General features: G+C 55.1%; 1 protein-coding gene across 3 annotated transcripts in view; it reads left to right on the top strand.

The window, feature by feature from the left end:
• Window positions 1-448: 448 nt before the first annotated feature.
• Window positions 449-22,507, top strand: part of Aatk (apoptosis associated tyrosine kinase) — a 38,981-nt gene continuing 16,922 nt past the window's right edge. For 2 of the 3 annotated variants that reach the window (XM_028853612.2, XM_037200915.1), the window contains exon 1: window positions 449-718. In XM_028853612.2, coding sequence (XP_028709445.1) covers window positions 637-718 — 82 coding nt within the window. In that variant the 5' untranslated portion in view covers window positions 449-636. Of the gene's footprint in view, window positions 719-796; window positions 1,002-22,507 lie in introns of those variants that run through there. The other variant, XM_037200917.1, reaches the window with a different exon arrangement.

The raw sequence follows: 22,507 nt of genomic DNA, 5'->3' as shown, positions 1-22,507 counted from the left end.
TCTGTCCCCTATCCTTTCCCAAGTCCCTGTGCCCCCCAGCCTTCATCCCTCTCCTCCGCAGCCCCACCGATTCCCAGCCCCTGCTCCGCGCTCCTCAGTCTCCATCCTGCCTACCCCCGTAGTCCCGGCTTCCGTGCCCCCTCCCCATCACTTAGAGTCCCACGACCTACGCGCTCCTCCTCGGCCTCTGTTCCCCACTCCGTGTCCCCAACCTCCGCGCCCCAGCCTCTGTGCCCTCAGTCCTCATCTCCTCACCCCATAGCCCCCTGCTTCTGTGCCCCCTTCCCTTCCCCCATTGTCCACGACCTGCGTGCCCCTTCCCTGCTTTGTCCCGGCTCCGTACCCCCCAACCCCCGTGCCCCCTCCTCCATCCCCCCTCCCACTCCGTCCCCCCACCTCGCGCGCGCTCCCGCGTGTTTTCGGACTGCACCAGCCGGAGCCCCGCGGCGCCGCGGCGGCGGGCGGAGGCGCCTCGTCTGTCGCCGCCCCCACCGGTGCCCGCGCTGCGGCGGTGGCTGGGGGCGCTAGGAGCGGGGGCCGTGCGCTCCGCACCTGCGGAGGCCGCTGGGCGATGATGCCGGGACGCCGGCCCAGGCCGCGAGCATTCTGAGCCTGAGCGCAACGCCGGCCCCGGGGATGCCCATCGCGCTGCCGGCCCTGGCCATGTCGTCGTCCTTCTTCAACCCCAGCTTCGCCTTCAGCTCCCACTTCGACCCGGGTGAGTCCGCGCGGCGCCCTCGGAGGCGGCCTTGCGGCTGCGGCTGCCCCCCCACCTGTCTTCTCACTGCCGACATGATGCTGCTGGAGCCACGGTTTCCCATTTTGCCTGGAAATTAACCCTTTCTCTGCCCTGAGTCCCCGCAGAAGAACAGGGACCGGCGAGGACCCACTGCAGGTCTCCGGAGGTGGGCAGGCCGTGGGGCCAGACCCTGCACAGCCGGCCCCTTCAGCTCTGGCTGGCAGCATCAGCCCCTGTCTCTTTGGATGCCTCCCTGGCACAGGTAACTGGGACAGGAGGGCCCGTGTTGGCCCCAGGTGTCCCGGAGAGAGGTTGCCAGGACTCAGGGCCCTGGGGAGGTGAGGGGTGATCTGCAAGGCAGGGCAGGAGCCCAGGGCCGCTGTGGGAGCTTGCTGACCCATGTTTTGGTGTGGAAGGCCCCTTCCCAAACCTGGCGCTGTTTTCTACAAACCCCTGTCCAGCCAGGCCCCCACCCCCACCGCGGCAGCTTGTGGTGGGTGTGGGGGCCGATGAAGACCGCTAACCTGAGCCCACCTGAGATCCCCCTCTAGCGAGGTGGTGCTGACAAGCTGTCTGCACAGGACCTGGGGGTGGACCTCTTGCTCCACCTGGCGAGTGGACACAGGGGTAATGTGTTTATCACCCCGGCTGCCTGACCAGGGTGGACTTCTGTGTGGGCAGAGGGAGCTAGGGCAGCTGTTTCTAACCCTGATTCTGTTTCATTGTCCTGAGTGGGAGGGAAATGAACCTCTGTCCAGGAGCCTAGAATCCCACCCACATGTCCCTGGGGCTTTGGCTTGGGCTGCACAGCCCAAACAAAGCCTGGCTCACACGTGATGGCTCTCCTGGGTCTCCCTCCTGGAGTGGGGCCAGTGTGTGCCGTGATGCACTGAGTCCCCTGGGCAGGGGTGGATCTGAAGGCATTTGCTCCTAGGGAGGGGAGCTGATAGGAGCTGTCTACTGGGCTTAGGGCTATAAGTGTCCCTTGCTCAGAAATGACTTCCTGGGTGACCCAAGGGGCTTGGAGGTCACCATTTCACCATCCGACCAAAGGCACAGAACCTAGCGGCAATGTCAGTGACCCACAAAACCCAGGGCAGGAGTGGAGGTGGCCTGTGAAGCAGCCTCAGGCCTAGACCACCTTTAGGGACAGATGGATGTCCAGGGGCCAGCATCAGGGCTCCAGAATGTCCCCCCATGGCAAACCTTACCCAGCACTTGGCCCTTCCTGTGGAAGGCTACTCCAGACTACAGACAGGTGGCCTTGGAGCTGCTGGGGTAGGGTGGGGCCTAGACTGCTCAATCCCTGCATCCCCCTGCCTCTCCTGTGGTCATGGTGTCTCCCGGGCTCAGACCTGCCCTGGTGGTTTTATCACCCTTTTCCTCCAGGATATCCAGGACAGGAGCACCCTTCCCCCACCTTGGAGAAACGGCAGGACTCTTGAGCTCTGGTGCAGTGGATCAGTATAATTACAGTGTGTTGGTGTAATGATCTAGGGGGAAGTGTAGGCAGGGGAGGGCTCCTGAGAGCTGTATGCCTGTGGACATTGCGCCTTTACTACCCCGAGAGTTTGGATAGTGGTGATGGGGGGACCTTACTGGGGTAACAAGCCCTGGCCCTGTGTGTGCTGGAGAGAAAGATGGGTCCACTGCCCTCCCACTAAGCCTACGCTCAAGGTCCGCTCTCTCCCATCAGGGTCCCTGTGTCTGTCTTCTCTGGGCTTCTGTTTCCCCATCTGTAAAATGGAAAGGTGATGCCTATGTCCAGGTCTGGTTTGGTGGAGGTACCTGGTGAGCCATTTGTGGGGGTGAGGAGGCATGGGCAGACTGGTGTCTAAAGGCCCCTGCGCCTGTGGAAGCTAAATGGCTTCTCTCTATCTTCGTAATAGGGAGAGAAGGTCTCTCTCAGGTTGTCCATGTTAGAGCCACCAAAACTCAAAGAGAGATTCATATTTGCAGTGGTTGAAGATGTGTTATGGGTTGCCCAGGGCTCCCCCGGCAGTCCTCAGGACAAGCCCTTGTACCTACGGCCAGGGCTTCGAGCATTATAGGACTGGCAGATGAGTTTGAGGTGGAGGCTGCTAGCATGCTGGGCCCCTGGCCACCACAGCCACACTGGACAGGACAGGGTGCTGGGTGACCATAACTGTGGGGTGTCATGACCAGACAAGCACTCAGAAGGGCCTGCTGTGAAGTCTGACTCTGTGCCCTGTTCTCTGGCATCCCGGATGTAGGAGATCATGAAGGATTTCTTGGCAGACTTGGCCCAGTGGCCTCTTTGCTGTGCGGTCTTGGGCCATTTTTTCAACCTCTCCGAGGTCCCTCTGCAGGTAGACAGAAAGAAATAAGAGTGACAGGTTTCCATGGAGGACAGAGCAGCTGGAGGGAGCAGGAGCTGGTGACCTTGAGTGAGTGGTAGTCATCTCTCATTGAGGCAGGGGACTGACCTTATTTCTCACTCTCCTCTTCAGCGTGCCGGGTACAGCTAAGGGAGCTAAAATCGGCCAGGCTCAGTCAGGGCATTATGGTCGCTGGGCCTGGTGCTGTTCCTGGTGCCACCAGCAGTGGTGTGGGGATCCAAAGAGGTCTTCACTCGGACTTCCCGTGGAGGAATCTGCACTCCCAGGATACCTTGGGGCTGCCTCGCATGCTGGGGTGGGGGAGCCCTAGCCCCCCTCTACTATTTGCTCACTGCCTGATGTCTGCCCTCTCTGGTCCTCAGTTTGCTTATCTGTAAGGTGGTCATGTGGCCGTGCAGCATGGAACACTGAGCAAGGATGACCACCAGGCAAGGCTGGTCAAGGTGGCCTCTGCCAGGGTCCTGCCTGAGGCAGGTAGGGTATGGAGCTGGCAGCCATACGGGCCGCTCCCAGAAGCTCAGAGGAGGCATGGCTGCCCCACTGCACCGTCCTCTGTTGCCCACTCACCCTGCGCTGCGTCCCACCGCTCACTGTCTCCGGCCCTCAGTCCTGGTCCCTGCTCACGTCCTCACCCATGTTGGCTTCCTAAGAAGAGCCTGGCTGTGCCTTTCTGGGGTGTTGCTCCCTTGGTGTCCACATGTGGCAGGGTAGAGGGCTGGCCTTCCTGGGATTATGGTGAGTGTGAAGAAGAGCTTGGTCTGAGTGGCGCATGGATGGGTGTACTTGGGGCTTGGGCCAAAGGCGGCCCTGGAAATGAGCCAGGGAGTCCCCAGGAGTACTAGACGCTGGCTCACAGATGTACTTGGAATATGGAAAGTTGTGACTCACTGAGTGACAAACCTGATCATCACTGGACCTGGTTGAAGGCACCACTGGCCAGGCCTTCACAGCAGCGGAACCTAGGGTAGAGCAACTAGCATGCCGCCTCTGGCTTGTCACCCTGTCTCTGGCCCAGTGGCAGGAAGCTTAGGGCCTGGATTTAAGGCAGACCCTACCTCAGTATGACCTCATTTTGATGAATCATCAAAGCCTGTAGGTTACGGATGACCAGGCTGAGAGGTGCAGGGCCCCATGTGGCCTGGCTGGCAGTGGCTACATACAGGCCGCTTCTCTGGGAGCAACCCAGTGAGACCACCAGAGTAATCGCAGAAACCCGGGGCAGGGGACATGTGGAGCTTCTGCCGTTCCCCCCAACACCCTCAGGTATGCAGGCTTCTGCACATGTGTGGCACACACAGACAGATAAAAATACCTGCAACATGCACCTCCCACGTGGCGAGTGAGGCAGGTATGTTCAGGCTGGCAGGGCACAGGCCTGTCTATGTCGAAGTGTGTACCTGCACACATGTACCTGTGTGCACACCTCTGTGGGGATTCTTGTGGGTGTGAGCACCTGCTCTCCAGGCTACAGGGTTCTTTGCCTGAGCACCACTGTTCCATCTCGAGGGTTCTGCAAGAGTGCGCTCACTTGAGAGGTGTCACCAGGTCTCTGTCCCCCAGGACCTCAGGGTGGGGTGAACCCTGAATCCGGTGGCAGATGTCCCGCTAGGAGGACACAGAGATGGCAGGAGACAGGGTAGGGTGCGGGGAGAGGAACTGGAGATGAGTGAAGGGTTCAAGCAGAGGGCTGCCTGGATCCGAAGCTGGAAGAGCCAGGGAGGCCTGAACCACCCACCTCTGCCAAACTGGGCCAGGAAAGGGCCGTTCTCGCCAGCCTGGGGAGCTTCGCCCAGGCAGCCAAAGAATTTAGGTGTAGTACCCACTCAGGCCTGGGGTCGAGGCAGCAGCTGGCAAATCTGCAGCTGGCCACGTGTCTGCATATACACGGCGAGTCCTGGTGAGTAATGTCCTTGCCGTCTCTGGCCCCCCGTCCTGAACTCACGGAGTACTTCCTGAGGGTGGACTGTGCCCAGTCCTCTGCCAGGCCCTCCTCCTGGGACTGTGATCACCTGCCTTCTTCTCATGGCTCTTGGGACAGGGATTAGGGTCACCTGGAGGAAAGACTGATGCAGACCATCATCAGGGGACGCTCTCTTACTATCCAAAGGACAATGGTCTTGCTGTCTTGTTCCCAGGTAGGCCGAATGCCATGTCTATGGTGGAGAGACGCCCATGTCACCCCTTATTCTTGTCTTGTGATAATCTGGGTCATAGTGCCTGTTGGGGCCCTGCTTTCGGGTCCCTGGAGTCTGGGCCCTGCCTGCCTGTCACAGAGAGCTAGAGGCAGTGGCACCAGCGGCCGTGGCCTCCCCACCCCCAGCTCAGGAAGCCGGCAGAGGAAATGAGAGCAGTGGCCGAGGCCGGAGCCAGTTCCCAGGCTGACTGTCTGGGTGGACGGCTGCCTGAGGACTGTCACAGGAGGCAAGGTCACGTGGCATCCCCTGCCTGCTTCCGTCAGGGCCAGGGCCAGAGCTAGGGTCAGGGGGCTGGGACACGAGAGTGGGGTGGGGTTTATGGTTCTTGAGAAGGCCACCGTGGGTGGAGCAAAAGCTGGAACCTCATAGGAGCCTCTCCAGAGCCGGTATGTGGGGATTCTGGGAGGGCCATCCTGTCCCTGTCAGCCCAGGGTGGGGGAGGATGCACTCTTCATCACAACTCTGATCCAGCAAGGACCCTACCAGAGGTCACGAGCAGTCTCCAGAGTGGGCGAGGCCTCTATAGTGGGTGGGCTGGGCAGCCAGGGTCACCTGTCACAGGTAGATGAGATGAAGCAGGTGCCTTTCACAATGGGGATGGCCATGCCTTCCCTTTCTCTCTACCACCACCCCAAGGCTTGCATGAGTCACACCTTCTTACTAAGGGGCAGAGTCCAGCAGTACTTACCAAGGTCCCTGGGAAAGTCCCTTCTGGTCACTGACCAGCTAGCCATGGCCTTCCCGTAGGGATCACCTGCCTGCTTTGTGAGTCTGATGGGATGGGGAGCCAGCATCCCAGGCTGGGCTCTGAGACTGAGCTTTGAGGTCCGTGGGGCATCTGTGGACACTCTGCTGTCCTGAGTCTTGCAAGGCTGAAATAGAGTCCTTCGCTCTCTGGGGCTTCTGGCGTCCCATGTACCTTATTTCCTAAGCCTCTCCTCCACTCTGTGGCACTTAGGAGGGATCCTAGGAATGTGTGCATCCATCAGGAACTCGTTCCTGAGCTGCACGGCTGGCCCTGAAATGGCCAGTACCCAGTGCTTTCCCTTCCCACGGCGCCTGGCCAATCCTGCAGCTTGTGCTTTGTTCCGGGCTGGGGCAAGGGTACCTGGGTGGGCTGACCTAGGCAAGAGGAGTTCTTGTCAGTGTTTCTCATCAGCAGTCAAATTTCTTTGATTTGTTAACTGGAGACATGGGGCTGTTCGTGGGACACCATGTGTGGGATTTCCTTGAGTCCCACATCAATTGCTAAGTGGTGCACACACGCTTAGGTGTTTGTGAGGTCTGTGACTTTGCTCCGGTTGGACACACCCATGTGACCATCCTCCGGGTCCTGGCGGCCCCCTTGGTCCTGTCCCACAGAGCCACCTTATGGCTGCCCCAGGCCTCTGCAGGCCGTGGTGTGTCAGCACGCCTTAGGAACATCAGAGGCATCTGCTCTGGAGGTAAGCGGTCGGGTTTGGACAACTTTGGGCTGTCCCTCATGGTGTTCCTGTGAGCATTTTGGAAAGGCACCCCCCACTTCCTTCATTTCTTCTCTCCCTCCCTCCCCTCTTTCCGCCCTCTCCCTACCTCTCACTAGCCTGCTCCACCTACACCTTCTAGCCCCTCCCTCCCCTTTACTGTGACTTAATTTGCATACCATACACTCATCTGTGAGAGCATGGAATTCATGACTTAGTATTTTTAGAGTTGTGCAGTCTTTTACATACAGTTCGTTTTGGAACATGTTGTCTCCTTAATAATCACCCAACACCCGGATGGTCATTTTCTCTCACCACCCTGCCACCCTGTCCATCTCATGATAGCGCAGACCCATGTCCCATCTCTCCAGCTCCCCTTGGTCTGTTTCTGATGAGCACATACCACAGGGGCTGCCCTGACACTGCTGTGTGGCTTCCCTAACCCTACCGAAGGTCCCGTCCCGGGAGCGCTGTGGCCTGGCATGCCCGTCCCTGGTCACTGAGGCACCGAGGCCCCTCTGGAGCTGTGTGGGGGTCAGCTGGCCTATCCTGTGGCCCTGCGTGCACTCACAAACCCTCTCTTGGTTGCTCTGGGGACACGTCTGTAGGTTTGCCCCCTTAGTCGTGTGTGTGGTGACAGCCTGTCCTCTTCCCTGCCATGGTGCTCTGTCTGGTGACTGCAGTGCACTGGAAGGCAGGGTGGGAGTCTTTGCTCTGGGCCCTGGCACTCATCCTCTTTGCTCTAGTGAGCCACATTGACCACTCAGTTCACCACTTCTGGGCACCACTGGGTACAGGCCATTGTTTATCCCGAAGCTGCCTGGGATCCTTTTGGCACTCACTAGTCACTGCTGAGTGGCAGGCACTTCCTGGCTCCTGAGGGTGGATGACAGGAAGGGAAGACCCACTTCTGCCCTTAGGCCTGTTCTGCCATGTAGGCCTTCTCCTGCCCAGCTCATCGACATGGAGCTGCCTCGTTCTCTACCGAGGGCCTCCTGTCACAGAGGGTGGCACTGTGGCAGCTGTTCAGGAGCGGGAACTGCCTTGTCCATCTGTTTTATTTTCCCTACAAGTCCTGTCAAAACACAGCCAAAGCCAGGGTGTTCTGTGTGCTAGTCAGTCTAGCTGGGTTTCTTGCTTAGGTTGGGCATCTCGTGTGTGTGAGAAATGGCGGGGCTGGGCGGGGTGCGGGGGCTCCAAGATGACCAGAGAATCAGGCCAAGGGGTGTGTGTCAGGAGGCTGAAGCGTGTCCTTGTGGAAGGAAGAGACCGTGTGTGGAACGGAGACTAGCTTGGGAATGGAGCTATGGGGACCTTGTGTGACTCTGACCTTGTCACTCTCGCCGAGCCACCCGAGCCGGCTGGCTGTCAAGGGTTTCTCAGATGTGGGGAACGGGGATATGCTGAATAGCTACTCCACCTTTGGACCTGCCTGGGGAGGGCCCTGAGAAGCTAGAGAAAGGGGTGAGGGGCTTGGAGGCCAGACTTGCTCTAGCTTTGACACGTGTCCGTGGAGGTGACGTCACCTGTGAGCATCATGCTGTGGAACTTCCTTCTGTTCCCCATCCTCTTGGTAGACTTGACTCCAAGGTGACCTCTGGAGGGAGAGTCCAGGAGGGCAGGCATTGGGGTCTTACAGGAGAATGCTAGGGGTCCTGGGGGGCCCTGCAATGAGTGAATGCTGTATTCAGCCCCAAAGTAGAGGGCGCAATGCTGACCCCCAGTGCGTGCTTCATGGGGACCTTAGGATGGAATACATGTGTGAGCACTCACCCTTGAGGAGATCTCCTGCAGGTGAGTGCTCATATGAGCACATGTGCGCACCTGTATGTCTGTTAGAGTACATGTACATGGGGAACATGTACTTCTAGGTCCTGTGTGCCTGTGTATGCATGAAGGACTGTAAACATGTGTACATGTATTTGAGCACAAGCGCATGATGACCCAGGAATGGGGGTGGGTGAACATGTGTGTAGCTGTTGGGTACACATGTGTATCTGTGTAAGTGCGTATGTGTCTGTGCATTTGACTGCAAGTGTAAGGCTAGAGGAGTGTGTGTTCCCCCCAGAAGCCTAACCTTCCCAGAACCCTTCCACGCCCCCATCCCTAACTGCTCTCTTAGGCTTCTATAATTTATATAGAATTTATATATAAAATTCTATAATTTTCCATGTTCACATGGATGACAGAGAGGACGCCAACATGGGTCTCACGAATACCTGCCCTCCTAGAGCTGATCCATGGTCTGGAAATAATGAACCAGGTCAGGCATTCATGTAGTCTTTTTCTTGTATCCACCTGCCAACCAGCTGTCCCCTTAGCCCTGCCAAGCTGTACCTGCCTCCTGCAGGCCCTCCTCACCAGACAGGGCTGTGGAAGGTGTCCTTGGAATGCCTGGAGGGGAGCAGGTCTGTCTGCAGAGGGGCAGTCCTGGGGCAGGTGGGCTCTGGCCCAAGGATACTTTGTGCTTATTTGCACCTCATTTGGCAGTGGCTGCAGCTACTTTGTAGCCATTGGGCACAGGGTTGGCTATTTGGGAGAGGCTGTACGGTAACTCCAGCTCCCCACCCAGCATCCTTGCACACACCCCAGCATTCCATGTGACGGGGCCTGTACCTGCCTTGTGTGCTGGGGCTGAGAAGGCTGGGGAGGTACTGAGTGGACAGTGTTAAGTCTTTGGCCTTTGAGGGCACAGTCTTCTCTCACAGTGCCCTTAAATGCTATCTTACCTGCTGGGGGACTGCTATGCCTTGCTACTCCTGCCTCAGTTTCCTCCTATTGGTGTTCAGGGCAGAATGCGAGCCTAGGAAGGGCCCATGAAGCTGTGGGAACATTCTGAGGACCTGTGCTCTGGGCCTGGGGTGTCCTATGGAGAGGACCCGAATCCTGGGTGGCCATGAGGATGGAGAGGACCCGAATCCTGGGTGGCCATGAGGATGGAGAGGACCTGAATCCTGGGTGGCCATGAGGATGGAGAGGACCTGAATCCTGGGTGGCCATGAGGACTGAGAACCAAGAACCAAACGCCGTCTCTGTAAGAGGACGCAGTGGTGCCAGGGGCCTAGGCTCAGGCTGCTGAACTGGCTTCTGTGTGTCCTCCTGAGCAGGAACTATGTCCCACCTGGGGGAAAGACTTTCCTCCTCCTTTCTCCTCTGCCTGGGACCCCCGACCTCCACTACACTGCAGCAGAAAGGGGCTTCTGGGACAGACACTGTCCCTGTCCCTGTCCTGGACACCTGGGATGCCTGCTGCCGGGGCCACCAGGCTCAGTCTTGTGCCTGCTCCGACTGTGCAGCTCTCTTTCTGTTTGCAACCCCTCCGCATCACACGTGAGAGTGGGGCTGGTGCCGGGGTCCTCAGATGCTGGGAGCCCCTGTATCCCATCTCCAGGTGGAGACAGGCTGGAGCCTAGCTGCATTGACAGGGTCAGGGATGCTCTGTCCTTGGAACCCCACAATGGCACTGCCACGGTCCCTGAGTGCTGGGTCAGGGGTGACTTGTACCTTCAAGAAGGGAGTCCCCGGGACAGTACCTGCACGAGTGTGGCCTTTGTCCTAGGAGGTTTAGGTGGCTTCTGTGAGCGTATGGTGAAGAACAAGGCTTGGGACTGGAGGCTTCCTGGAGCAGGGCAGGAAGGAGATCTGGGGAGGAACATGGGCCCCAAGGGGACACTGGGGTAAGGCAGAGCTGGCCATAAGAACCTCTAGCAGCCAGGCAGTCGTGGCATTCAGGAGGCAGAGCCAGGCGAATCTCTGTGAGTTCGAGGCCCAGCCTCGTCTACAGAATGAGATTCAGGAAAGGCACCAAAACTACATAGAGAAACCCAGTCTTGAAAAACAAAACAAACAAACAAAAAAAAAAAAAAAAAAAGAAAGAAAAAAAAAAGAAAAGAACCCCTAGCCCAGGAGGCCACCTCAGGGTTATACCGCTCTCTGCAGAGGACCCACAGTGAGGGTTAGGAAGTGACGCCCTGCCTCTGAGTGAGCAGGTTAGTGTCAGGTAGCATGGTGCTGCTCCTGTCTGGTTCTAGAACACCCTTATCATCCCAGAAGAATCCCGGTGCCACTCTGACCCCTGGCTACTGTGAGCCCTCCTAGGCCTGTGTGGTTTGCTGGCCTTCACGGTGTGAGATTCCACAGTGCCACTGAGGAAGCACCAAACTGGATCTAACGTTTGGGGCTCTGAGAAGCATTTTATCTGCAGCCTCCTCACCAATACCACTCTTCAGAGTAGTGAACTGCCGGCAGACAGCATGACTGCATCCTTTGCAGGACTGGGGAAACTGAGGCCTTCAGGCCCCAGGGGGCGAGAGCCCACCCATTCATTTATCCTCCCTTCCTAGCCATTGTTCTGTGAGTTTTCATGGGTATTTGAATGCAAGTGTGTGTAAATGAAAGTGCTTGTGAGTGTAAGTGTATGAATGTGTGAGCATGGGTGTGTACATATGCATGTACAAACAGCATTAGCATGTACATGAGCATGAGCAATTGCTCATGCATGTGTGATTTGTGTGCATAAACTAGTGTGTGCGTAAGTGCATGCAGATATGAGTGTGTGCATATGTTTAAGGGTGGCTGTGTGTGGTGTGAGGACATGTATGAGTGCCCTTGTGAGTGGACATGAGTGTGAGTGTGTGTGTGTGTGTGTGCATAGGTGTGCCCAAGTGTGAGCTAATGAGTATGTATGAATGTGAGTGTGTTGCATGAATGTTCTCAGTGTGTGCATGCATTTATCTGTGGGCTCATGAGTGAGTGTGTGTACATGCCTGTGAATGTGTGTGGGGGGGGAGGAGAACATGCCCGTGTTTGCTCACACCCTGGCTGGCAGAGGCACTCTCTCCCCCATTGTGCCCTTCTGTGCCCTCTAAGACACTGCAAATGTCCTAGAGTACCATGTAGCCCACACGAGCTTCGTATGTGGCGGTCCTGAAAGTGTGGCTCATCTGGTGATGAAGGTAGGTCCGCCAGGTTCTGGGCCCAAGGAAAGGCTGAGGTAGATCATCTGAGGCACCAGCACCTGGGGTGTTGAATGTGGTAGGGTGGGGTAGACAGACTGCTACTCTGAGACTCAGGGTGGGGATTTGAATGTTATTCTTGGGCTCTTTAAAGAAGGGACTGGTGGTCCTCAGTGGGTGGGAGTGGTGGTGGTGCACGCCTTTAATCCCAGCACTCAGGAAGCAGAGGCAGGCGGACATCTGAGTTCGAGGCCAGCCTGGGCTACAGAGTGAGTTCCAGGACAGCCAGAGCTGCACAGAGAAAGCCTGTCTTGAAACAAACAAACAAACAAACAAAGAGTTCTGTCTTGGTGGTGAAGTAACTTACCGACCCTGGTTCTAAATGCAGTACACCAGTTGCCACAAAGCACAGGGAATGAAGCCGCCCAGCGCCTGCCACTGCCCACACCTGCACGCTTCCTCCTCAGTTTTCTCTTCACCGCACTTGCTGCTGATAGGTAAACAGTGCTGCGTGCTGCTGCATGCTCTTCAATGTGCTGAGGTGCAATTGGTCCAGATGAAGATGTGTGTTCATGGGACAGAACTGGGCAAGTTTTGGCTTCCTCTCCTCCTTTCCTCTCCACTTCTCCGCTCCTCCTCTCCTCTTCTGTCATTTCCTTCTCCCCTTCCCTCCTCCTCTTCCTCCCCTCCAGTCTTGTGCTGGGGATTGAACCCAGGACCTTGCAAGCTCTCTACCACTGACGTGCACCACCATCCCCTTTTCCTGAGACAAGGTCTGGCTATGCATCCAAGCTAGCCTTGATACCTCTGTCCCCCTGCCTCAGTTTCCCAAGTGCCAGGATTACAGACGTGCACTACCACACCTGCTTTTTACATCTTCGGTGGTAGCTACTTCAGTTAAATGTTTTCAGTTGTTCTGTTGTGTATGTGTGTACATGTTTATGTGCACATGTACGTGTGCACACATGTATGTGGAAGCAAGAGATTAACATGAGCTCAACACCTGAGTTCTGAGACAAGGTCTCACTGAGCCTGGCGCTCACCAGTGTGATGAGGCTGGCTGGCCAGCAGACCCCAGGAAGCCTCCTTGTTGGGCCTTTCCACTGGAGGGATTACAGGTGTCTTTTTTTAAAAAAGAAAATCAAGCATACTTTGCATATATATATATTCAAGTTTTGCTTCTGTGATTTTTTGTTTAACTTCTAACATTCCATCTTCCTTGAGGAAGCTGGGCTGAGGTGTGGCTCAGTGGTATAGGACTCAGTGGGCATGTGTGAGGCCCTGGGTTCACCCCGGGCACTGCCTCCGACATCCCCTCTTTTCTGTGATCCACTGAGACATGCTGTACAGTTCAGGTGTAGGAGGCCTCCACAGCCATTGCTCCAGCAGGTGCTGCTTTACAGTCGAGCCTGATTGTGTCTGTTCCCCATCTGATCCCTGTGAATTGTAACCTGTGTCATGTGACAGACAAGGGCCCTGTCTTACCCCTTCTTCCTCTTTAGAGGGCGGAGACACTTGGGACTGACTGCCCCCGCAGTCCTCCTGTGAGCACACTGAGTGAGCGGTTCTGACCTCAGTCCTCCTGTCCCCTACAACCCACAGGCTGTGGCAGCGCTTCATTGGGTCACCCACAAGCCCTGAGGGTGACCATGTGGACACCCTCTTGCCAGGTGCTGACCACAGGTCCCCAACACCTTGAGTTCCAGCTCTTGTCTGCCACTTTGCTTATCTACATACATTTTGGGGAAACTTAGAGGAACACTTTAGGGTGTGGTCCAGGCTGAGTCAATGTCAGGGGACCCTAGTTACTGAGGCCACAAAAGGCAAAAAGGAGGGGAAGGTCTGCACCATTGATGAGGGTCCATGTCACTTGAGGGTGGTTCCATGCCCCTGGAGGGGGACACTCAAGTCACTGGAGGTGAGCCTTGTGTCCCTGGAGGGGGCCTTGTGTCCCTGGAGGGGGCCTTGTGTTCCTCGAGGGGGGGCCTTGTGTCCCTGGAGGGGGGCCTTGTGTCCCTGGAGGGGGCCTTGTGTCCCTGGAGGGGGCCTTGTGTCCCTGGAGGGGGCCCTTGTGTTCCTCGAGGGGGGGGCCTTGTGTCCCTGGAGGGGAACTTGTGTCCCTGGAGGGGGCCTTGTGTCCCTGGAGGGGGCCTTGTGTCCCTGGAGGGGGCCTTGTGTTCCTCGAGGGGGGGGCCTTGTGTCCCTGGAGGAGCCTTGTGTCCCTGGAGGGGCCTTGTGTCCCTGGAGGAGCCTTGTGTCCCTGGAGGGGCCTTGTGTCCCTGCAGATGAGAACCTCCATCGCTGTGGGGGAGTTTCATGTCACTGAAGAAGACAGACCTCTGTTATTGGAGGGTAGTCTTGTCTCAATTACAGGGAGTTCTAAGTTACTGGGGGCAACTCCCTGTAATTCACCTCATGTGGGTGGGGGTAGGAGTCTTGTGTCACTGGAGGGATAGCCCCTTGTCACTGGGTAGGTAACATAGGTGTCACCAGCCACTTCCAAGGCACCCCAGAGCTCCAAGACGCTCTTCTTTTTCTGTGGTGGCTGTTGGCACCTGCGGATAGCATGTGGCTGGAGGAGGCATGCTTTGACCCCCCGGGCCTGGCTGGTGCTCACTGTACGCATGCTCTGCACAGGAAAGAGTGGTCAAACCGTGTCCAGGCTTGAGGGTTCACCCTGTACCTGAAGCTCATGGGCAGGCCTGATGGCCAGCAGCTCCTGCAGACCCTGAAGGCCAAGGGCCTTGCCTTTCCCCAGGGGCTACCATGCCGGCCTCCTCCTCTCGGGTCTGTGACTGATAGTCTAATGGGCAGGTGGCCTGCTGCAGGCCTGCAAGGAATGGACTTGGATCCTCCACGGAGAATTCTCTGATGCGAAGAACAGCCACGGTGGACTTGGTCCTTGGGACCAATCAGGCAGAGCTAGGGCAGGGCCAGGTAACCTGTTTGAAGCACCGCTGGACAAAGGTTCCAGAGTGTACGCCTGCCTGTATCTGTGGGTGGGTGGCCAAGCCCTGTCATCTGCATGCTGGAAACTTCTGTGGGCTGCTTATACCAGGAGCTCAGAGTCAACAGGCCAAGTCCAGACAGGCCGTACAGAAGGTGGGGCTATCCAGGTCCCCAGCTCTAAGCAGGTGGCCCGGGTGTGTCTGGATAATTCTTCATGTGGTGCTGAGGAGACAGGGGTCACAGGGCCCTGGAGGAGGTCACTCCATGCACAGCCCCTTGTTCTTGGGGCGCAGGGTTCAGGCCCCAAGCCAAGCCCCTCCCCACTGTTGGGGGCTGCACTGAAGAGAGGTTGGGAAGGGGTTATCCCCTCAGCAGAGCTTGTCCGGGACCCAGCGGACCTACATAAGCTTTGATCTTAGGTAGGGGAGCAGGGCTTTTCAGTATGGGGAAACTGGGGTATAGGTCAGGCCCAGGTGACATTGAAGGGTGACATGTTTTTATTGCTTACTCAGAGCAGTACTGTGGGCATCCCTGGTAACACAGGACCCTCAATCTCATGAGCTCAGGGCCTCATGGTGGGAGGTAGCAGACCTGATCTATACTGGGCCCCCGGCTCCAACCTCTGTCCCACCTGCCCCTTCTAGCCTGGCAGGACTTCCTAGGTGGTGGACCCTGGGTAGAACTGCATTTGCTGGAGTTGGCTCATCCCATCCTGTAGAGGACAGGTGGGGACTCCTCTCCCCTCTGACCGGGAGCCTCTCCATCACCTATGAAAAGGTGTGGAGACCAGTGGCCAAACAGCCTTTTGTATACATTTCTTGGGGGGGGGGGGGACGGACACGACGACGACGACGACGGTGTTCCTGAAATGGACAGAGGGAGACAACCACAGTGGCCTGAGAGAACAGAGGCTTCTTGGAGGAGGCGAGGCTTTCCCTGAACACTGTTTCCTGGAGCCGTGCATGGTGAAGTCACTGGGATTGGCGAGCACCTAGCACCAGCCAGCAAGCCCTGGGGCCTCAGAGGGAGCCTGTCAGAGAAGAGACTAAGCTCTGGGTGCTACCCACCACTCTGTGGGGTCTTTTTTCCTTACTGTTCTGAACGCAGTGTCTGAGAACCAGGTCCAGGGTGTTTGGTGACAGGGCTGTGGAACGGGGGACCTGAAGGCATCAGGTGTGACAGAATGATCACATAGAGGCAGAGCCACCCCCCAACCGCCTAGGAAGTACTGTGTGTCAGGATGCTGGGGGACTGCTACACCCCGACCTCCTGTCCTTGACCTTTGCCCTCCAGCAGGCCACTCTCTGGTCTGCCCATACATTAGATACTGGGCTTGCCCCCAGCCTGAGGGGCCTCCTGGTCCCTCCACACCCCTGCCAAGCAGTGGAGAGGCTCCTAACCTCACTCAGCCAGTACTGTAAAATGTCCAGGGGTCGCCCCCTGGTGGCAGGATTGGGTTATGGGATGTGACCTAAATTGGGTAAGCGCGATGTAGAGACCCAGGTGGCCTCTTGGACCCCAGATATTTTGGACTCTGGGCTAGTCAAAGGTGTAGGTATGGGTTTGGGCATGGATATGGGGGGGGGCAGGACCACGTTAGGTCGAGCTGCACAGGCAAGAGTATGTGCAGGCGCCTCTCTGCCCTTCCCCCACGGCCTTGGCCTGTCCTTCCTCTTGCATCTCAGCTGGTCCCCATGTTCCCAGGGTAGGACAGTGGCTGAGCGCATGAGGCATGTGAGGGGTCAGTCTGGCCAAGCTAACATGCACGTGATCCGAAAGGTAAATTGTTGTGCCCAGAACCTTCCAGGCAGCAGAGTACAGCGTCTGCCTAGCATACAAAAGGGAGGGAGGGTGGGGGAGGCCTCCATGACTCGCATCAGCACTGGCCGCCGGCCAGCCTTGTCCGGTGCATTCTGCACATCGCCTGGAGCCATGGTCCAATCAGGGCCCCGGGGGAACTGTCCTACTGGCAAGACACACCTGCCTGTTTACGGGTACCTCTCCTCCCCTAGTGGCCTGTCCTGTGTCACCGGGCAGGCAAAGGGGATCTCAGGCAAGTGCTACCTCTGGCTTACCTCAGAGACTTTTCTCCCCTGAGGTGGAAACCAGCTGGAAGGGCCAATGTGTTTGTTTTCATTGGCCACCCTGACAACCAGGGTCAGAAGGTTAAAGTCACTTCCATTGGCTGACACTGAGGAGTGGAAGGGCCGCCCCTGGAGGCTGTGGGAGATCTCCTAACCTTGTCTGCAAAGTCTCTTTGGCCAGGCATGGTGACTCGGCTGCAGGCCTGAGGGAGGAAGAGGTGGGCGGCTTTGGGGTGTCTCTGCCAACTGCAGGTGCACTTGCACCAAGTCTGGGCACGTGAGACACAGCCCGTCATTATCCCAACATGGTTGATTTCCTGAAAATCCAGGAGGGTGGGAAGGCAAATAACTGGAGTGAGAACTCATGTGCTGAGGGCTGACATCAGCATGGGAGCGGGGACGGCAGCGCCCTGGTGTGGGCCACCTCAGAGGGACAGGAGTGGCGCCCCGCAGCTGCCCTGGGGACCTGAGTGGCGGTAGATTTGGGTGCAAGTAGCTGAGACTGGTAGAAATCTGGATGAGGTGTTTGGGACGCTCACCCCCATAGCGAGGCCCTGCTGCTGGGCGAATGTGGCTCTGTGAGGCCGAGGTCGTCCCACCCGCACGCTAGTGGAGGGTGCTGATTCCTGACCTGGGAAACACCCTCAGCCAAGTGCTGAGATGGAGCGTGGAGGACAGGCTGTCTGTGGGGATGGCCGGAGTGGGGGTGCCTGTGAAGCGGGCTTCTCCAGGCCATGACTCACATAGGATTGTGTAGGAGGCCTGCTGACCTCAGCAGGGCCAAGGCCTCAGTGTGACTGGTGTTTAAGCACTTCCTAAGACACCGTGAGAACAACAAAGCCAGGCACGGCTTTTGTTTTATTCAATGTGTGGAACGGGAGGGGCGAGGTTGTGCCAGTGCCGACAGTGGGCTTGATCCTAGGGTGGGCAGGGCAGTCCTGTCAGTGTGGCGGTCCTGTCAGTGTGGCGGTCCTGTCAGTGTGCCCTAGCTGGGCACGGTTCCCGGATCTGTGCTCCCAGAGCCCCTGGCGGACAGAGGTGGGAAGCCCCACCGCTCTCCGACCCCTCCGCGCTTCCTTCTTTCTTTACACTGAGGTGTGGGGTTTTCGTTGTTGTTTTGTTTTAGGTGTGTGAGTGTTTTGCCCGAATGTTGGTCTGAGCACCAGACCTGTGCCTGGTGCCCACGGAGGTCAGAAGAGGGCACCAGATCCCTTGGAGCTGGAGTTACAGATGGTTATGAGCTGCCATGTGGGTCCTGGGAACTGCACCCAGGAAGAGCAGCCCCTGCTTTTATCCTCAGAGCCAGCTCTCCAGCCCCAGCTCTAGTCTCTTGGCTGTGATTTGTGGATCATGTCTATGGAACAGGTTTTGGGTAGAGACAGAGGTAGACGTGAGGGCATGCATATGTGCACCTGTGTTGATGGACACATGTCTACATGTGTTCACATGCTTGGGTGTAGGTGGAAGTTTCTGTCTGGCCAGCAACTTCCAAATACCTGGCAGCTGCTTCTCAAATTACCATGCAGAGGCTTATATTAATTATAAATGCTCAGCCAGTAGCTCAGGCTTATTACTAACTAGCTCTTAAATGAACCCATAGTTCTTATCTATGTTTAGCCATGTGGTTTGGTGCCTTTTCTCAGTATGGCGTTCTCATCTTGCTTCCTCTGTGTCTGGCTGGTGACCCCTGACTCCACCCTTCTTCTCCTTGTCTCTCTGCTGGGATTTCCTGCCTGACTCTATCCTGCTTTGCTATAGGCCAAAGCAGCCCCTTTATTAACCAATGGTAACAAAACATATTCACAGCATACAGAAAGACATTCCACAATGCTTGGGTGTGTGTGAGCACCTGTTTGCCTGTGTGTTCTGTGCCTTGATGGGCCTGGCCTCCGTATTCGGGGCAGAACTTTTTCTGTCCCGGGAGCTGGTGTCCAGTGGGGTGGGTGGCAGGTATCCCTGCTGATGAGAGAGGCATGAGGGGGACCCAGGGTGGAGTCAGCCGAGTGACTTCTGTGGTTGTGGAGGGGAGGTTATGGGTTGTGGGTGACATCCATGTTTGCAGGGGCAGAACTGAGTCTGGGAGAGGGGTCTCTGGGCTCCTCTGATGAAGCAGGATTTCTGCTGAATCGGGGCTTCAGAAATTCACGTAAACATGTAGATTTGGGAGTTTAAGACCATCCCTGGTTGCTGGGTGGTGATGGCACACACTTAATACTAATGCTTGGAAGGCAGAGGCAGGCAGATCTGAGTTCGAGGCCAGCCTGGTCTACAGAGCGAGATCCAGGACAGGCACCAAAACTACACAGAGAAACCCTGTCGGCCTGTTTGGCTGTCTCCTCATCCTTCCCATCCACCCCCAGAGACGCCGGCACTATGTAAAAGACAGGCCTGGGGGCTCTCCGACCACCACAGCCAGCAGAGTGATGATCTGCAGGACACAGAAGGGAGTTCAGCTCCACATGACTAAGTAGCTGATGTTGGTTCAAACTCCTGGAGTCCTGGAGACACCGAGTAGTTTATTTTAGGCATATTTTGTTTGTTTGTTTTCCAGTTTTTCAAGACAGGTTTCTTTGTGTAACAGACCTGGCTGTCCTGGAATTAGCTCTGTAGACCAGACTGGGCTTGAACCCACAGAGCTTTGCCTGCCTCTGCCTCCCAAGTTCTGGGATTAAAGGCGTGCGCCACCACTGCCCGGCTTATTTTAGGCATTTTTAAGCACAGCTCAATTTGGTGAAAAATTTCCTGGTGATAATTAATGCAATCCATGTGCACAATAAGGCTGAAAACATGAGTACATCTAAACTCTCTGTAAAGTATACGTAACGTCTTCCATAAAGATAGGGTCTATAGGTTGACAAGCTCATAATAAGGGTCTGGGGAGGATCTGGTGTGGTCTTGGCCACACAGGAAGCACAACGATCGCTAGGCTATTAACCACATCTGCTCACAGGTTAGGGTTAGGGTTAGGATCCCTTCCTTTGAAGGAACAGCCCTGTGTGTTTAACATTCCTGGTTCTCCTAGTGCTTATCTGTGAGCACAAGGGCCTCCGTGTCTCCCACAACACCCCCTTTTTCATTTCTTAAAGAGAAAATTGTGGCTGTAATGGAGACCAAGGCTTATTGCCCGCACGGCCAGTTCCACACAGGCAGTCTTAACAGAATTATAAGAGTAGCTAACAGAGGACCGAGGAAAGGGGAGGCCATCTTAACCATGATGGCCAGTCAAAGGTCGCTTGAGAGACTTTGTTTATCTCCTTATGCAGATCATTAATTTGATACCATCCATAGTAGGAGAGAAATCTGACACATCAAAGCAGTACATACGAGGAAATTGTTGATAACCACCCATATGCTTGAGCAACAAATAATCTAAGGTGCTCTATTTTGTAAAAATGTGATTCTCAATCCTCTCATCTCTTGACTAATTTCTGCTAATATCTTTGCTCTAATATTAGTAGTTTTACTGATCATTAGGCCATATTTGAAATTTCTCATTGTATTCCAGTAGTCACTCCTGGGACTGGTAATTAAAAAAAAAAAAACAAAAACTAAAAACAATGCTTAGCATAGCAAAACAACATCATACTGTCTCCTGTTAATCTATTATAAAAAGGCACGGCTTTTATCCCCCGGACAAAAAGCATTTGGATTCTGCTTTGACAAGTTGAGAAGTAACATGTAAGTCGGTCAGTAGTTCTGTCTCCTTGTTGTCTCTCCAAGTTGCAGACTTTCTCTTCCTCTTGGGACGTCTCATCTTGATGGGTTTGCCTTCTGCCTCCAGACACTTCACCGTCCAGTGTTCTCTGGGATGCTGTCCTGGTCGGATATGTCAGAGTGGGCGCCTTCTGGGACTGATCTCATTTTCTGGAAAAACACAAATATGACCTCACTTGGATGTTAGAACCTCAGGCCCTTTCCATTGATTAATTTCTGGGTCTTTCCATTTAACATACACTTTAGGCTGGGTCTCCTTTGGGCAAAATGCTTTGGGGTAGTAGAAGACGCATTATCCTTTAAAATGAAAAGATTTAAAGTTAGCATGGCTAAAAGCGGCATAGCATGTGGGACTGTAGGGTGTATAAACCCCTTTTTATTCTTAAAATTTGCTGTTTAAGTATTTGAGGGTGTCGTTCCACAATAGCTTGACCCTGTGTATTGTAAGGAATTTCAGTAACATAATTAATATTCCATAAATTGCAAAATTCTTTAAACCGTGCTCAGAAAAGTAGGGTCATTATCAGCTTTCAGTTGTGATGGGACCCTAGGAAGGAAATGCATAGACAGCCATTTGGAAAAGTCAAGTTCCAGATATGACACAATGGTATTTTCCTGGATTCCCTAGGGCCCCATGCCATGCTTGCCGCATGCTCTGCAGCCGACGAGTTAGGGAGAGGCACCATGAGTGCTTATACTGCAGAGAAGGCCCCAGACACATACACCCTAGTTCCAGATGTTAGGCTGATGTGAGAACCACCCACTACCAATTATGCACTAGGAGCTTGGAATACTGTGTAAACTATGCCTTTAATAGAGGCTAGGCTCTCGTGAGCCTCCTCTAACTTCCGGTCTTGTCAGAGTCTGGTCATTTATGTCAGACCTAGGCAAGCACAAAACTAAATTGCAAATAAACCTATTTAATTAACAATGGTCATTAACATCTAAAGATTTAAACCTAAGGCTATTTACATACGATTCAGGGCAATTGTAACTCTGATCTGGAGAATTCTAGATAACAGGGTGCTTAGAAGTACCGGAGAAATAATCACAGAAAATCCCGGAGGAGAAAACAATTGCTTTCCCGGACAAGCATCAAAGTGCTTACCGGCCGATACTGTAAACAAAACAAAATCGTGAACTTTATCAAAGTATAATTGTTCCACGGAAGAAGAACCTGCTGGAAGGTTCTAGTTTACTGCATTTTGCAGACACTCTGATGTAACAGATTCTCAGGCTGTACCAAAAATAATTTTAGGTGAAAACTTCAAGATCAGCAAAACCCAGTTTTAGGGCAAGATTCATTCATTTGCGGAGACACTGGCCCCTCTTCCGTTTCTCTCTCCAAGCTACTTACCTCCCACCCGTTCCTACTTCCCATTTGCTAGACTCCCGAGGACCTCATCCCAAATGTTTCCATCCCTCCACTCCACCCTGTTCACACCCACAACCCCTCAGCAACGCTCCTTTTCTCTCATAAGCTGGTCCACATTCCCAGTGCATCTCCATCCTGCGTGTGCCAGTTCACACATGGAATCGGTTCATGTTGAGCTTCAGTCTTCCTTCAGGATGCCCATTATGGGTAGGGATGTGCAAACTGAGGCTGCACAGCTACCCATCATGACTGGAAGACTCTGTCCTCCTTGGTTCACCCAAGTAAACTTCCACCTGAATTGAAATAAACAGCAGAATTTGGTTTTTGAAGATCCACTTCTGCCTCTCAGATTGGACCAAGCAGTCTGACGAGCTGGCCTGAGTTGGCAGAACAGTGCCTCAGTGTGAGCATGTGGCTGGAGGGCTCTGAGTTCCCGCCCTGCTGAGACCTGCCAAGCTGTGTCCGGCAGGGACTTTATTATTTTCTTTCACGACTCTCCTGAGAGGGCCCAAGCAATACATTACTGCAGTCTAGCTTGCAAAATAGGGATTTGACAACCTCCTTCTCTTTGGGTGCCCCTCCTCACTCACACTGTAGACCAGGCTGGCCTCCAACTCACAGAGATCCACCTGCCTCTGCCTCCTGAGTGCTGGGATTAAAGGCCTGCATCACT

Source organism: Peromyscus leucopus, chromosome 8b, assembly GCF_004664715.2.
Source record: "Peromyscus leucopus breed LL Stock chromosome 8b, UCI_PerLeu_2.1, whole genome shotgun sequence".
Classification (NCBI taxonomy): domain Eukaryota; kingdom Metazoa; phylum Chordata; class Mammalia; order Rodentia; family Cricetidae; genus Peromyscus; species Peromyscus leucopus.
The sequence above is the reverse complement of the archived record's forward strand: the minus strand, read 5'-3'. Positions and strand labels throughout refer to the sequence as shown.